The 18,115-nt window shown below is 45.8% G+C and overlaps 1 protein-coding gene across 2 annotated transcripts in view; it reads right to left on the bottom strand.

Annotated features, from left to right (window-relative positions):
• Positions 1–18,115, bottom strand: part of MIA3 (MIA SH3 domain ER export factor 3) — a 340,580-nt gene that overhangs the window by 49,438 nt on the left and 273,027 nt on the right. For both annotated transcript variants that reach the window (XM_086927939.1, XM_086927940.1), the window contains exons 22-23: positions 12,455–12,490; positions 8,594–8,661 (exon numbers count right to left, since the gene is read on the bottom strand). In XM_086927939.1, coding sequence (XP_086784065.1) covers positions 8,594–8,661; positions 12,455–12,490 — 104 coding nt within the window. The remainder of the gene's footprint in view (positions 1–8,593; positions 8,662–12,454; positions 12,491–18,115) is intronic.

Below are 18,115 nucleotides of genomic sequence, written 5' to 3'. Positions count from 1 at the left end.
AACAGCTAATTGTCTTTCCATCCTCGGGCAGTTTTAACAGCTGTCTGAGGGTCTGTGAAATACACCAAGTTGTAGAACCAGTGCAACAGGCAAGTAACAATATTTTAGAGTTAGGGGTGGGGGAATCCTATCACCCGACGCCCGAACCATGTTGTTTTTATTGATGGGCAACAAGATTTAATGTCTATTTTGTCAGACGGACAAGTAGACATTAAATCACGTAAATAAAATAGGCTGTGGGCACTCTAGGGCTCACAGCCAATCATAAACGCTTGCAGAGAGCCTTTGGAGCCTTTGAAGCCCTCTGATTGGCTAGCAGCCCATGACTTCACTGGGCTCTAGCCAGTGATTGGCTAGTTAGTGAAACGTCATTACTCTCAGCAAGCAGTTTAACTTCGGGACGCCACGAGCGGGGCCATGATTACATTTGAGGTAAAATTAAAGCACTGCCATAGCGCCCCCCATAGCACTGCTAGTGTTATTATTCCCTGCTTGCATACAGATTGCACTGAAATATTGTAATAGAACTTTAATGTCTGCCTGCTGACGGACCTTCGCTAATGCAGCTTCATTGTGGGTGCAGAAAGCGCGGGCTCTTATCACTGCTATTTTTCGGGATTAATTTAGCCCGTTGTGCACATTTTTTTTAAACTGCAGTGGTGCCTCCGCATCGTCGCTGCAGTATACCTTTCATAATTGTAAAAAGACACTTAAATGTTCCCTTGTAAGTTAATTGCGGGCAGCATGAGCACTGCACATATCAAGTTGCACCACATCAGTGCTGGGACTTCAGAGTGAATGCGGGGGTTAAAACGACTTTTGACTTTGGAAAGAGAAATAGCCGCCTCCTTGTTCAAATGCTGAAGGTGCAAAGCTCTTTGTGACCGGGATTATTAATCAGTATTTCTGCTGAAGAACGCTCCCTCCATCGCAAAAGGGCACGAAAGGCTCTTCAATTCCACCATCTCCAGGGTGCGTGTGTTTTGGCTGGCCAATTAATCAGCATAATGTTCCGTCCCGATAAAGTGAGGCAGCTCTGCACTGGGGGGAAGAAAGTAGCAGATTAAAGACCTCAGAAGGAGAAAGGAAGTGAAGGTGGAGGCGCGAGGAAAGAAAAGCATGCAGTGATATCGAGCGTGATCTACATTGGCATAAAGTTAACTGCAGGCGTGTGCTTATAAGGTCGGAAGGGCGCTGCCTGACTGAGTATAAGGGGAACAACTGTCACAGTGAACCACACATTGTTTTACTTAATTTAGCAACTTCAGCCGCGCCGTGCTCCAAGTGTAGCAGAGAATGCCTAAGGCGGGTCACAAGGAGGCACCTGAAGTACCTCTAGCAGCCACTTTGTTTTTCTCTTTGAAGACTACAATGATCGCCTTAATATTGTATTGGCGTCTGCCAGAAAAATGTCCCCTCTGCAGGCTATGCATAAGTTCACATATATTTCTCGTGCAGCTGCCAACAGTGCTACACTTAGAAATAAATGAAAGTGTCCTTTTAGTAATGTAACTGGCGCTCATCTAAAGCTCTCCAATACGTTCATGGAGAGTTTGCGCTATTAAACTGCATTTCTAATAAAAGAATGAATTTTTTTGCACTCTCAGTGAGTCTCAATGTCATATGCAAGCTCAGTCATGTCTTAAAATAACTTGGCAGGAATATTAGAAACAAGTGAAATCGGGAGGTGGTGAGGGAGATATGAAGGGTACTAGCATTAAAGAAGAAGAGAAAATGCTGATTTCACGTCTTGGCAGGAGTTCAAATCTGGTGGTGTGTTCATTTGAAATGTGCTACTTTATACAAATAGATATGCAGAGCTCTGACAATGACCATAACTAGATCAGTCTGACTGACTGTGCTTGTGTGAAAAAGGGGGCCTGGACCTCTATGAATAGCTCTGCAATGCACTTCAGTTCTGCCTCAAATAGCTCTGCAAATGCACGTTCACGTTATATTATTTAATCATAGTTCAGGATTCTTTTGGTCATTGTATCTCTACAGTCTTACTTGAATCATATGTTTGTGATGACTGTCCGTTATTTGTGATATGTCTACATGCTCAGGGATAGTCCAGTATTCTGGATAGGTGTGGCTTGTTGGCGACAGATGTTCATTATTAGTGATCATGATTTTTTTTTTTTAAACAGTGAGTAAGTACTGGTTGCAATATATGTGACTGTGCAAAATCCTGCTCGAGTGCAGAGTTTATTTACAGTAGTTATCTGCTATTTGTGATGCTGCAGAATTCTTGACAGTCCGGAACTATTTAGATACTCTGTGTCCTGGCTTGATACATTTAAAACAATAGCTTCCATGCTTAAATTGATCTTAGGCAAATATTTTATTTCAACCAAACTAACTTTTTCTTTTTAATTAAGGCTCCCTGCTTTCCATTTTTACAGATTTTTACAGATAAATATAGACAGCTGGAGCCCTTATGTTTGATGTGGGACGGGAGTAGGTGGGTATAAGTGGATTTTACAGGACATATAGACCTCAGTGGCATTTTGTCCCTTAGACACGTAGATTATTTTGAAAATTCCCCACCCCTGCAGGTTACATTCCCAGTTTGCAATGACCAAAAGCAGCAGAAGCGGGGAAGAGTCAAATTAATATCAACTAAACAATTGGTTTTCTATACCACTAAAATATTAATAAATTGCTTCGCTAGGATCATGTATGCAGTACAAGATGCAGAACAGAGATAGTACTCCAAGGGACCAACTGAGTGTAAGGCAAAGGTTAAAATGGGCCTTCATCTAGTCTCAGTCAGGTTTGGTTTCTGAGATTTAAAGAGCTTTCTGAAAGATGCGGAGCACTTTTTACTTCCATCCACTCCTCCACCAGTACTTCACAAGTTTCTCTTTGGCTTACAAATGAAGCTGGAAAAGAACTCTAAGCATTTGAGAAGAAACCAAATGAGAGGTGTAGGGAGCTGGGTTCTTGTTGCAGTACCTCCCCACTTTCTGCCTGGTATTTGATGCAACTTTGACTGAAGTGTACCGGGTTCCGGCTCACCAGGTCCCCAGAACCAGTGTTCTTTCCCTAAAAATGTACAGTTGTTCCCCAACTGGCAAAACCTTTAGCAGCCTCTGTAAATCCTTGGTAAATGGTACCCTAGTACCTAGGGCCTGAGGAACTGAACAGGGCCCATAAGGGCTGCAGCACGAATTGTGCCACCCTAAGGGATCCCTCACCAAGCACATGCACAACTGTCATTGTGGGCTGCGTGTCTTGGTGCAGACAAATGTGAAAACACAACATGTCGCACGTCCATGAGTGCCATGTTGCCACCCACTGCATAGAATATTTGTAAGTCACCCCAACAGCAGGCCTGACAGCCCTAGGGGTTAATATAAGCTGGGAGGACATATCTGCATGAGCAGATATACCCCTGTGCTGGTCAGCCCTTTTGCTGCCAGTCAAGTGAAAAGGGAAGCCACTTTTAGCCACGTACTGGACACAATTGAAAAGGAGTTCCCCAGCCACATGATGGTTTCACTGAAAACAGGAATATTTGACACCAAACATCTCATCTTGATAAACCCACACTGATGCCAGTGTTGGATTTATCAAAACATGTACTCAGAGGACACAGTAGAGGTGTCCCCTGAAAACCTACCAGCCTGCTAACTGGATTCTGCCAGCCTGCCACCTGAGACAAGTTTCTGACCTCCTAATTGGAGAGCATTTTGCTCTGATGTCAGGAACAAAAGCATACCAGGGAAGAGGGTTTAACATCACATCCCAAAGGACAACCTGCTACCGTCACCAACTCCGCTACGATCACACCTCAGATTCCCGACCCCAACCACCTACAATGCATCCTGCTCAACACCCGATCGGTCCACAGGCACGCCATTGACCTATGGAACCTACTAGACACCATCTCTCCAGACGTCGCCTTCCTAACAGAAACATGGATGAACGCTTCCTCCGCCCCAGACATCACCATCGCCATCCCTGAAGACTATAAGATCACACGCAAGGACCGCACCGGCCACACAGGAGGAGGAATCGCTATCGTCCATAAAAAATCAATCCGCATCTCAACCAGCTCTGACGCCAACCTCGCCAACTCCGAACACCTTGACTTCCAGATCCACATCGACCCCAAGACCACACTCAGAGGCACCCTCCTCTACAGACCACCAGGACCCCGTGCAAAATTCAGTGAAGACATCACGGACTTCATCACTCCACACGCGCTCCCCTCCAAAGACTACATCCTTCTGGGAGACCTCAACTTTCACCTTGAAAAAATCAACGACCGCAACACCACCACCCTCTTGGACTACCTCGCCAACCTCGGACTTAAACAACTGGTCACTTCCCCCACCCACATCGCAGGTCACACACTCGACCCCATCTTCACCTCCAGCAATCATGTCTCCTTCAGCCACACTACGGATCTCCTCTGGACTGACCACAGCTGCGTTCACTTCACCTACAACAAGCCAAAACCCATCAACCACCTCCAACCAACTCTGCAAAGAAACTGGAACAAAATCACCATTGACCAGATCTCCTCATCGCTCCTTCTAAACACCCCAGCCCACTCTTCTAACCCAGACCAAGCCGCCGCCAACTTCACCCTATGGTTATCCAACACCGCCGACACCTTAGCACCACTGAAAAAACGTCAAAACAAACCTGGCAGCAAGAAGGCCTCATGGTTCAACGATGATCTTAAAAAGTCCAAGAAACTCTGCCGCTCCCTTGAGAAGGTCTGGAAAAAAGACCCAACCACTACCACCAAGGACGCCTTCAAAAACGCCACCCGCACACACCACCAACTAATCCGAAAGGCCAAGAAAACAGCATTCAAGGATCGACTTGACAACAACGCCCACAACAGCAAGGAACTTTTCAACATCGTCAAGGAATTTACCAATCCCTCGGCCAACTCCAACGACATCACCCCTCTCAAGCCCTCTGCGACTCCCTAGCCTCATTCTTCCACAACAAAATTGCAGACATCCACAACAGCTTCGACAACCAACCCGGAGACCAACCCACCCAACCATATGCTGAACATTCTCCCCCCTTGAACACCCTCAACGAGTGGAACCCAATCTCCACTGAGGACACCATCCGCCTGATGAACTCCATCCACTCAGGATCCCCCACAGACCCATGTCCTCACCACATCTTCAACAAAGCAGACTCCGTCATAGCACCGCACCTCCGAGATGTCATCAACTGCTCCTTCAACTCCGCCACCTTCCCGGAAAGCTGGAAACACGCTGAACTCACCGCCCTTCTGAAAAAACCCACAGCGGACCCCACCGAACTCAAAAATTACCGCCCCATCTCGCTCCTTCCATTCCCGGCCAAAGTAATCGAGAAAGCCGTCAACAACCAGATCGCCGCTTTCCTCGAAGCCAACAAATCCCTCGACTCCTCACAATCTGGCTTCCGAGCTAAACACAGCACTGAGACCGCCCTCATCGCAGCAACAGACGACATTCGAACTCTACTGGACAATGGAGACACAGTCGCCCTCATCCTCCTCGACCTCTCTGCAGCCTTCGACACAGTCTGCCACAACACCCTTTTACAACGCCTCAGAAACATCGGAATACAAGGAAAAGCACTGGAATGGATCACCTCGTTCCTCTCCGGAAGAACCCAGAAAGTCCGCCTCCCACCATTCAAGTCAGAGGCCACTGAAGTCATCTGCGGCGTACCACAAGGATCTTCACTCAGCCCCACCCTTTTCAACGTATACATGAGCCCCCTCGCGGCCATCGCCCGCCATCACAACCTCAACATCATCTCTTACGCGGATGACACTCAACTGATCCTTTCTCTCACCAATGACCCCAGCACCGCCAAAACTAACCTACACGAAGGAATGAAAGAAGTTGCTGAATGGATGAAACACAGCCGTCTGAAACTGAACTCAGATAAAACAGAAGTCCTCATCCTAGGTACATCCCCCTCTGCATGGGACGACTCTTGGTGGCAGGAAGCCCTTGGAAAAGCACCCATCCCGACAGACCACGCACGGAACCTAGGCGTTATCCTGGACTCTTCACTCTCAATGAACAGACAAGTCAGCGCCGTATCCTCATCCTGCTTCAACATTCTCCGCATGCTCAAAAAAACATTTCGCTGGATCCCCACCGAAACCAGAAAAACAGTCACCCATGCTCTGGTCACGAGCCGACTGGACTACGGAAACACCCTCTACGCAGGCACTACCGCTAAACTCCAGAAGAAACTCCAACGAATCCAAAACGCCTCAGCCAGGATCATATTAGACATCCCGCGCAACGAACACATCTCTGGCCACCTGAAAGACCTCCACTGGCTACCCGTCAATAAGAGGATCACTTTCCGACTGCTAACCCACGCACACAAATCTCTCTACGACATCGGACCAGAATGCCTCAACTCACGACTGTCCTTCTACACCCCCTCCCGCCAACTACGCTCTTCCAGCCAGGCCCTCGCCACTGTACCTCGCATCATCAAGACCACCATGGGAGGCAGATCCTTCTCATACCTGGCTGCTAAAACATGGAACTCACTCCCCACTTACCTTCGCCTTACCCAGAACCACCTAGCATTCAGAAAGCAACTTAAAACGTGGATATTTGACAAGTAATCCTCCTCCCCTCCCTAAGCGCCTTGAGACCCTCTGGGTATGTAGTGCGCTATATAAATTCTCTGACTTGACTTGACTACTTCGGCTGGTGAGCTTCAAAAGAGCTGCCGCATTTGGAATGCGAATCTGGTGACCCTCACAGGAGAACCCACTTGGAGCCTGGACAGGCAGAAAATTTGCTTGTCAGGTAGACGTGGCACCCCCAAGCTAGTACCACCCCTAAGATGGGCTAACTGCAAGGTGGACATGACATTTCAGAGGCAGCCATCTTTGAGTACTCCTGGACAGGGTTATGCCCATTTCCCACAAGAAGTGGTCATAAAGGGTTCATAGTGACCCCAAGAGTCAGTAGCACATTGGCTACTACCCTATACTCCCCTAACGCCTCTAACTTCAATGTATAGGAGAGTCCCTGGCACCAGAGAAGCAGATCTTGATGACCTAAGAAGAGAGGACACACCGAAGAGCCACAAAATCAGAAGACGACTGAAGGGTCATTAGTGCATTCGCTGGTACCCTACACTCCTAACGCCCCTAAGTTCAGTTAGCCCCTGGCACCAGAGAAGCAGATCTTGATGACCTAAGAAGAGAGGGCACACCGAAGAGCCACAAAAACAGAAGATGACTGAAGAGAGCACCTGACTTTTCCCCAGCCCCGCCGACCTGTCTGCAGAATTCATTGAAAACACCGCCAAAGCAGACTCATTCTGCAGCTGTTGACTCAGAAACCTGGGAGCACTGCCTGCCTCCGAAAAAGACTCCAGACCACCTGTGACAGCGGAACTGTTCTTAAGAAACTCTAAAAGAAAAGACACCTGAAGCACCGATTGCACCTGTCGCCTCCGGGCAGAGTTTAATTGGGCCACCAGTGTCAACAAGACCGCCAAGCCCTCTAGTCTATTGTGGCTTCACCCCTCCCGGACCCCCCGACAACTCCAGCAGCCTCTGCCCGCACCCCCCCTCGACTGGGACTGTTTCGGTAACAGAAATCCGACGGCCAAAGTCAACTCTGCACCCGGCACCACTGGACCTTGGAGAAGAGGACCAAAGGTGTCCCCTCATACCCGAGCATCGCAAGGCCTGAGCCCACTTGTTGGTTCAGCTGGCCTTGTTTCCTAGCCAGAGCCTGCAGCTTCCTTTTAGAGAGGCCGAGCTTCCTACATCACCAGTAAAGTTTCAGATAACCCGATCACTAGTAAGCTGAATCTTGTCTGTCTTTGGGCTATATCTTGCTGATGCTTCCTTTCTTGGACTGTTCAACTTCCTAAAATAAAAAATGCCAAGGTCTCATCCTTCACCAAACAATGGAATGCTCACCCCGAAGGAGGAGCTCCACTATATCAGTCTGTACTTTTAGAATAACTAGCATAAGAGATAATTTGCCTTTACTGGTGAACAATTTTGTTAGAATCTAAGGACACAAAAGATACTTTTAAAAGAAAACATCTTTTGAGGAATCCATAGGGACACACTATGTGCATATGACTCCTTGAGATTACCAATCCCCCTCACCCACCACATGATTTTTAATGGTTAACTGCAAGTGGCCATTATGGCTTCTAAACGTATGTCCAGTTTGGTGATTGACTGTTTATAGGCCAACTTCTGCAAACGTCATATGATAATCCTTTGATATTAAGAGTTGGCACAGCTCATTCACGAGGGTTCTTCTCCATAAATTGGAAGATAAGGAAATTCTTAAATTCTGTAAACAGAATCCGGGGCACTTTGGCAAATGCTTCGGAGCTCATGAAATTCCAGAGATACCAATGTTGTCCTTTCTATATTATTTTCCCCGGTGCATTGTTAAGTCCCTTGAGTGAGTAGGGCATATTTCTCTTCAAAATACATTTTCACACACCTACATTACCATGACTAGACAAAAGAAAGGTCTTTGAAGCTGATAAAACACCCATGGTCAATATCCAAAAGCCATTACAACGAGCAAGGATGTTTTGAAAATAACTATGTACCTACTTTTGTCGCAGGTTGGCCGACTCCCTCTTCTCTTCAGACAAAGTCCTTTCCGCGCTCCGTGCAATTAACTACAAGAAAGAAATCATATGAGAAGTTTCTCAACAATGCATCTGCCTGTCTCTTTTCATTGGTCTTAAACTTTATGGCACGGCATGGAGGCCGTTATTATATCATCCTCTTTTACTGTTCCTATGTAACAGCAAACACATTAGAAATTTTCAGAACCTTAAGAACATGCAAACTCTTTAGAATCACAGAACAGGCATCCACCTTACTTCTTCATTGCTGCTCATTATCAGATAAGTAGTTTGAGCGCTGCAAGGAAAATGGATGTCTGCTTTGTGGAAGTATTGATTAGCAGTCGCAGGGAAAAAGCTAGTTTAGATGGGAAGCCTTTGCTTTAAGAGCATGTATGAGATCGTAGGCTTAGTGCTTTAATTTTGTTTGGTAATGGGGATCACAGAAGAGCAGTAAAATGTGTGTGTGTGTCAATGATGTAGCAATTAGGCAATATGTCTTCCTTCTAATCTATGACGTGTGAAAGGGCTAATTTTACAAAGCTGTGGTGTTTACAATAAGACCGCTGTGGTGGCCAGTCAATGGACATTAAGATTATTGCCTCGCGCCGTGAAAGGGGGGGCGGGGCAGCAGTGTGCGTGCAAGGGTTAAGTTGATGGGGCACGGAGGTGTGGCTTGAGGCGTCAAGATGGTAGTCGCACTCAAAGAGTGCTCAGGACCCCTCCTTCCTCTGCCATCAATGACAGCAGACCCCGACATCATCTGAGCGAGCAGAGTGCTGTGACTGTCCCTCACAGCTGCCTCCACTAGTTGGAGCCATTAGTTGTCACGTACAGTGCAGAGATTCCTGACTTTAGCGCTGCGGGCAGTTGCATCCCGCAATATGGCGGCTCTGGCCCTGATCTGCCGTTACCGCGAACGGACACGGAAAACCAGGGGATAGGAAGCCATAACCTGTGACGAGACATGGGGCCGAGGAAGTCCTGATTGCACTGCTGCTACACTGCACACAAGTCCCACGTGAGTGACTGCAGCCTAGGTGGAGAAGCGTGTGTGGGCCTAGTGCACCCGGGGCTGCTCCTTACAGACTGCCACCATCAGCGAGAGATGCGTGACCTAACTCGGGCTCTTGCCAAGATGCAATTGCCGATCCCTCGATCTGCCATCCACCGGTGAGAGATGGCCTTCATTGAATGCACCGGGCTGCACAGACCTCCCGAGAAACCGGATGCGGGGATACGGGCGTGCCCTAAAGTATAACTAATTCTCCTGCCCACTACTGCTGCTGCCATAGACACTGCACCCTTCTCTGCCTTCACTCCTAGGGGCGTATGATCTGAGGCAGAGGAGCTGCAGCTTCTGGTTCGCTACGGCCTGCAGTAGGTCTCTCCTGACTGCTTGTGGTGAATCCGGTTCCTAAGGGCAGGATTGCCGACGCCCTACTGTGAAGTGTCTGCCTGAGCGACCTGATTTAGAGCTGTGGAGGGTCTGTTACCCCGTGGCCCAGGATCTCCGTGGGGCCCGGGGCTCGCTCTCTCTCTCTCTTCTCCAGTGGATTCTGAGGATTGGGTTAACTGCCCTAATATTGCAACATTCAATCCTCAATTTCTGGGGCTGCGTGGAACAACCCATCAGGGATCTTCTTCACTGGATTGCTAACCAACTCGTTACGCAGTGAATTATTGGGCACCTGCTCCTTCTGGGGATCTGCCTCTTCCTTTGATGTTACCCCATTTCTGCCTGGCGTGGAAGAAGGAATGAATGCTTGGCTGCTCGTGATGCTATGTACTCCTGGTAAGTGGGCTGAGCTCTGGACTGGACCGCTGCACTATTCCTTGATAAGATGGGGAAACATAAGCTCACAAAGCTGCCTCCTACCAGCCGCATATTGATCAATTCACGATTCCAACTAAAGTTGGAGGAGAGATGCCACACAAGGGCTCAACAATCTAGGGCAGCTTGGACAAGATTCTCAAAGTCATCCATACTTCATAGGCTGTAGTTGAAACCAAGTTTGGGTAAGTCGGCGTAGATGTAGGTCTCATCTGCCAAGATCTACGGAACACTACTGGTCGTATTGCAAAAGCGGAGGGACATCTCTCCACCGTGGATGATGCCAAAGTGGCCTGCCTCCTCACCCGCACAGGTGACCATCATGACACCTAGGATGCCGAAAATCAATCCAGGCGCAATAACTTGCGCTTTGTGGGTTTCTATGAAAACATGGAGCGCTCCGAGCCGGCTGTATTTTTGGAAGATTGGCTTAAATCCTGGATGCCGAAGGACAAACTTTACTCCTTGTTTGTAGTAAAGCCGGCCTACAGGTCGCTTTTATTTTTGGGAGTTTTATATGGCGCAAACTCGACCCGAATGTATTAGAGCGCTTTACATGAGCACCAGTTGTGTTACAAACGGACACATTCATTTTACTAGCCACTTGAAGATTAAGTGATTTGCCTAGAATCACAGGAACTTGAGCGCCCACGCCAAGACTCAAACCCAGTTCCCCAGCTTCAGGATCAACTGCTCAAGCCATTAGGCCACATCCTCTTTGCTTACCCCTAAACCTCTTCCGGGTGCACAGCGACAACTCATGATAGCAAAATTCCTCAACTTCGACGACTGGGACTGTATCTTGAGAGAAGCTGGAGCCCAACAAGATCTCCATTATCAAAATTCCATAATATGAATCCTTTCAGACTACACGCGGGAGGGGCAAGCACAACGCAGATCGTATGAGGCAGCCAAACAGAAGCTCAGAGATCTCCAGATGTCCTACATGCTTCTGTTACCAACACGACTTGATGTTATCCATGAAGGTAGATCACACTTCTTTGAAACCCCACAGGATGCCTGGGACTGGCTAATAGGAGAAGCAGCTGAGCCACCTATCTTGCTCATCGCCTTGTCTCCTCGCCAATCATTTACCAACGGGCGGCAGGCGGTCCGATGTCAGAAGAGGACCTGTACCTGCTCCCACCCAAAAAGGCGCAATGCTGGGACTGTGTTGCTCTCCCTGCACTAAGAGTCTTCAGCACCCCAACAGCCGCGCAGGCTGGAATCCTTGGTAAAAGAGGAGGGCCCCATAAGAAATGACCCAGCCTCAAGAACGCGTGAGCTCAACTCCCTCACCAGTATGCTGACAATGTCCATGGTTTGGGTTGAGGTGCTGGCAGGCAGAGGTTGGTGCCGGCATGCAGAGGTTTCTGCCTGCCGGCATTTGTCATTAGGCTACCTTATCCCAGAATTTCATGCAAGTTATCTGAGATTTTGTTTTGCACTGATATGTAAGCATATCAAATATCAACACTATAAAATAGCTTTATATTCTAGATTAGGGCTTTGAGCTGGTCCTGATGAATCCCACGGGATCATCAAGGGCAAGTAACAGGTCAACCGATTTGAACTCTAAAGATAATTTTGTCCCCTCATTGTTTTTAACCATCATAAAAACCAGTCACTAATCAATTTCTAATAATATGGCTTTCCATAGATAATTTTAATGTTACTATGTGTTTTGGCCCAAGCAACACTTACCAAGCCACTAGATTAAAGAAAACTTCTGATGGGTGGAGTTCGATACACTACACTGGCTCTTTGAATCCACAATAAAAAATGTCCATAAAGAGCTCCAAAAAGCGGATGGCTTAGTATTGGCCTCAGTGTTTATAATAAAACAGTGATTTTTTACCAACCACACTGCTAAAAAACGAATTTTCTTAGCAGCATCTATGTCTAGTGTATAATATATATTTTATTCATTGCGATATCAACAGAAACTGTAATAAGAATAACAAAACCGGTTTAGGCGAATAAGGAATTAGAGCCTAAAAAAACACATACCCAATTGTCGTGAGCCTTCTTCTCATGTGAAGCAATCTGTATAATAAAAAAAAATAACAGTTATAAAAATAGAGGAACGGTACAAAAAAAGTGCGCACAATATTAAAAGTCCATTAAAGAAATGAATATGTACACTTTTGCGCAGATAGGAGAAACTGGTTGGGAATCTATTCCAAAAAATATTCTACAACTGATGGGTTAATTTAAAAACTTGCAGTTGCCACCATCTTAACAGTGTAAGACATAAATACAGTGTTGGGCAGTAGGGATGAAGAAACAGAGTACCCACTATTTCCTAACAAACTGTTTCAGGAACACTAACTTGTCTTGAAAATCTGGATACACCATTTAGCCAATTCAGTAAGTGACCAAACATTTTTTAGGCATTTACATGGTTATACTATATGCTTGCAAGTATTATAGTTCACTACAAACAATCATTACTAATTTAAGATGAGGCTTTTCAAAATACTTATGAATCCTTTATACATGGACTGCAATAATGTCCCTACATAAGTACTGGCATATCAATGACCATTATTTAAAATCAAATCAAAGAAAGACCTCATTGGAGGCTACACACACGTCTTGCAATCGCCTCAACAAAGACTTCTGGTTGGAGACTGGGTTTGTGTTAGGGAGTAGGAAGTAGTGGCGCTCTAAGCAGTATGATATTGTAGCTGAGAATGGTGTGCAGTAAGCACGCGGTGCAAAACAGGACAGGGGAACACAAACCCTTCGGAAGAAAAGGCCCCTAAATGTGGTCTAGGCAGGTCTAGACCAACTGGACTGAGAACAGGTCCTGTGCACACGCACGTGTGGTTGATGGTCTGATTGTGCAGACTGAGTTCTCTCCTAATGCAGAGTAAATGATTGAAAAAGGAAGCGTAAGACGGCAATCACTTCCTGGCGTTTCTTCGCCTCTTGTACCAGGAGGACGAATCGTTTTTCTCCTCCGCTCCTCTAGCCACTTGATTCCTCCTCTTTGTAGCCCTACAGCCCTGATGAGTCACATCTCCTTCACGGTGTGACGAAACACGTGTCGGCTGACTACCTCCTCACTGTACTGTCCATTGTTTGACTTATAAAAAACTTTATTCACAAGAAACTTGAATCTTACACTTCCTTTTTCAATCATTTACTCTGCATTAGTAGAGAACTCATTCCGCACAATCGGACCATCAACCACACGTGCGTATGCACAGGACCTGTTCTCAGCTTCAACAAAGACTGTTCACTTCAATTCAAACTAACCTCAGTAAGGGATAACCTTGATGTCACTTTGCTGAAGTTTTTGCAAACTCAAATTAGTCAGGTGACTAAAACATCCATGATTTAAAATTGCGTCTTCACAGAATCAGGAAAAGTGGAATTTTAAGATTAAGTGCACCTACATTAGTGGTAGACATGCAAGTGGGGCCGAATTTCTGCCAGTGTATATTTATGAGTGGGACAGGTAAGGGAAAGGAGCACTGGTACAAGCTATGCAAAATGCATGTAACATCTACAGGTTTGCAGGTCTGCTTGTATTCACAGACATTTTGCACAGCCATTCCAATCCTGGAAACACTTGCAAAACGGACTCCTCAAATATATTTAACTTTTAGCTAAACAAATTAAAAGCGTAGACACCTCCACCCGACTCACACATGCAACATTTCTCTCACAAGTATATTTTTTCCAGTGGAGTACTTCTGTAAACATAGTGTTTGTAGCTTAGCAGGAGTATACTTGTGGGTGTTTGTAATTCAGCAATCTTCTTCCAAGATAAGAGAAAATCCAATAAGAGAGATTCGGCATTCTGGTTCAAAGCAAGTGATTGCTGGAAAAAAAAGAACAGCTCTGGAAAAATGGGACAAAGTGGAGGTTAGAGAAGCCTCACCACTTTTCGGTCACCTTTACTCTGCTCTACTTAAAACCTGGTCTTTACACAAGCCCTTTAAGGGAAGGGATCTGTGAATTGGTGACTAGGAGAGTATCCTGCACTAATGAACTGCTGTGTGAGGGATTGTGTTAAATCCTTTATGACTGTAAACAGACCTTTAGGGTGATGGAACAGGAAAGACTCCAGTATGTTCAACTGTGACATTGGGCACTCCAACTAAGTAACAAAGCTGCATCCATGAGATAACTCATAGCCTTTGAAAAATATCGGACCATGTTTGAATGCACAAAAGGTCTAGTTTAAACCCTTTATGCCATGAAATGGATACCAACTGCAACGAAAGACAGCTGGGGAAGAAACTGCAGCTGTGCAAGGGGGCAAAGATGGCACAATATTCCTCAAAGTATACATCATAGGGAAACTCAATTTAAAATAAGGATATGCATAGACTACAGATATATCCGACTGTATCCGATAAAGTTTTAAGAAGAAACATTGAGAAGGTGACAATGTGAGATATCCGGTGGGACTGTGTAACAATCCAGATAGTTTGAAAAGTGTTGAGTCTTACAGATAACACCATAGAGGTTCCGATTGTGCAGAATCCAGAATATATCCAACTACATGCCGGTGCAACAACCACTATGTGAAGAGGTATGATTCAGAACACTTTGATCCGTTAAATGATGTATAGGGCAAAACAATTATTTTCATAGTTAAGGAAAAAGGCCAACCTTCCCCAAAGTGCATTCTGGTGAGAAATGGCTTTGAAAGAACAAACCACTAAAGAAAGTGGAGCTTATGATGCATTATATTAGCTCTTTACCATTGGTGAGCAACTACCCACTATCAGAAGCTTTCTGAATTAAGGTAATTTGGCCCTTATATACAGAACTGTGGAGAAAGGCAGCCTCAAGAAGTTTATAAATGTGGGATGGTGGGCTAGGGTGGGGTGGTGGAGTTGCTGTTAGTTGGGGGGGGGGGGGGGGGGGGGGAGAGGGGCAATAGGAAGTCTTTATTAGGAAACATTGCAAGTTTTAAATGTTGTGAAATGGCAAACAGAGTGGCTTGCGGTATCAGCATATGAACCTTGATATGGTTTTAAAATGATTAGGAATAATTGATGAGTGTTTTATTGCTTATTCCAGCATTCTTGTATTTACTGCATTCTTTTCATAATAGTAAAATCATAGCGAAGTGTTATGTAAAAAATGAAACAGACAATGGCAAGGAAAGAAGGTGGATATCTCCACTTACACTGTCCCATTTACATGTTTTAAGGGATGGGCATTGTCTTTAGGCCTTTAGTAACTGAAACTACCAGTATGTTCATAAAAGGTCATGACTGCGACTTCAAGATGCTAGTACCTTCATTGCCGATGAACCAGATTTTAAACCATCTTAAAACCAGCCTTTTACGGACCAAAACCATGATGGTAACACCATTACCAACATGCACGTTGAGGATCATAAACGTCTGGATGAGATAGGCTAGAGAATCATGTACTGAAAGCACTTAACAGAGAGTAATCTGTTGTTGATACAGTTTATTTCAGATTTAGTTTCTTTAAAAGAATGCATATGATACAATGCAATATAAACATTAAATGCAAGACAAATTTACTGAAGACAGCCGATCACTCATAGGACCAATAGTAGATGTGTAGACTGCATCATAGTTCTTACGGTTCCACAGGCGGTAAGGCAATGATGGCAGTGTCCCCGACCCGCTTGCTTCGACCAGGTTGCCTAAATTGCGCTCTATGCGGTGTTTGTGTAAACCTTTTTAATTTCACTGTACGTGTATTGGCCAGTTTTAAACTTTGCATTCGCATTCTGTGCTGACTGTTATCACGCCAGAATTAATACTTATATAGAGCGCCATCGCGCCGATTCCCCCTACCTGAGCTAATAGGAGGGGAAGCAGTCTTATTTCCTGAGGGCAGCGAGAAGCCTTGGCTCAACTCTCCTTCCTGTCCGCCCCGTTCCGACAGGGTAACTAGTACCGTTGTGCGGAGGGCGGGCAGGTGAGAGCCAGGTACTTCCGGCAATCACTGGAGCGGGTAGCGCTCTAGTGGTTTTACTTCAGGGGCTATTTAGCCCTCGCCCCCTACCGGGCGCGCAGCGGTTGCGCGCAGCCGAAGACACGCCGAAGAGCATCCAAAGAGCTACCCGTCTGCGACTGGACGGGGCTAAGGGCTATGGGCCCGATTCATATGGACAAACCATCTGCAGGGACACGCAATACCAGGTATTCTGCCCAAACTTTATTAAACTTAAGGACAATTCCACTGAAAGGATGTACCAGAGACTCCTGGCCATGCCCAGAGGGCCCTTTTTCATGTATCAACTGTCATTTTCAAGCATCCCACGCTAGCTCCAATATCGAGGAAAATAAAGCGAAAGCAGCACCATTAAAAGGGATAAAGTGTTTTCTCTTAAACGTCCGTTCCCTGCCTAAACACCAACTTGAAGTATGGGACCTGGTACACACACTGCAACCAGACTTATGTTTCCTAACGGAAACCTGGCTAAAACCCCATACCGTCCCTGCTATAGCACTAGGGGTTCCCTTAGGATATAAGTTTGTAAATCTAGATCGCCCAGAAAAAATAGGTGGTGGTCTAGCCATCATGTACAAAGAACACCTGAAGGTTACTATATTAGAACAAAAGTACTGCCCACAATCAGAAATAATGATTTTTAAAATTAATTCCGCCACAAAAATCTTTCGGAAAGGAGCTTTAGTCTATCGCCCACCGGGACCTAGCCTGGGCTTCTCTCTGTCTCTTTTGGAGTTTTTAGCTCCACATTTTAAAGCAAAGGAAGATTTTATTCTTCTCGGTGATTTTAATATTCATGCAGACATTTCTGCACACCCAGAAACCAAATATCTGCTTGCTGACCTATCCACCCTTGGTTTAGATTTGCAGAACAGCGGACCCACACACAAAGGAGGCCACTCCTTAGACTTGCTCTTCTCCAATTGCTCTAAAGTACGGTGTCAACCCACTGCTCAAATAAATTGGTCTGACCACGTTATAGTGGAATTTTCTTTATTAGGAGTGAACAAACCCTCTCAAAAGAACACTCTCCTGCCAATTTGGCGTCGACAGTGGCACAAAGTAACGGTGGAGGAGCTGCAGAGGGTATGGAAGCAGCCTATCTTTATAGAAAAGGATAATGTGGAGTCCGCATTATCCAAATTAAACAACTCTCTCACAGAGGCAATTGATAAACTAGCCCCTCTGAAGCTACATAAACAATACCCCACCTCCAAGCAGGAAGCATGGTATACTGAAGCACTCAGAATAGAGAAGCAGGGGTGTAGGAAGATAGAAAAGATATGGAGGAAAACGCTAACAGAGGAAAGCAAGAAAGCACATCATGAAGCCCAGTCTAATTACTATAAAAATATCAAACTGGCACGGAAGAACAACCTTACTCAGCAACTCGCAGAGGCGGGTAATTCCTCCAAGGAACAATATAAAATACTACAGGCGTTTGTAAAACCAGTATCATGTGAAAGCCCAGATGATTTTTCCCAATCCTTATGTGATGAAATTTCCTTGTTTTTCGAAAATAAAATCAATTTGATTTATGATAAAATTATGACGGCCCCCAGCCAAAAGAGCAACATCTCTATCCCCTCTACTCTGCCCATACACGGAGATATCTCACTCAGGACATTTCCACCAGTCAGTGACTTAGATCCTCCCTCCCTCATTAGTCACATAAAATCGGGGTCTCCCGATGATTTCTTGCCTGCCAAAATG

Source organism: Lissotriton vulgaris, chromosome 6, assembly GCF_964263255.1.
Source record: "Lissotriton vulgaris chromosome 6, aLisVul1.2, whole genome shotgun sequence".
NCBI classification, from domain to species: domain Eukaryota; kingdom Metazoa; phylum Chordata; class Amphibia; order Caudata; family Salamandridae; genus Lissotriton; species Lissotriton vulgaris.
This window is presented reverse-complemented; position numbering and strand designations above follow the sequence as displayed.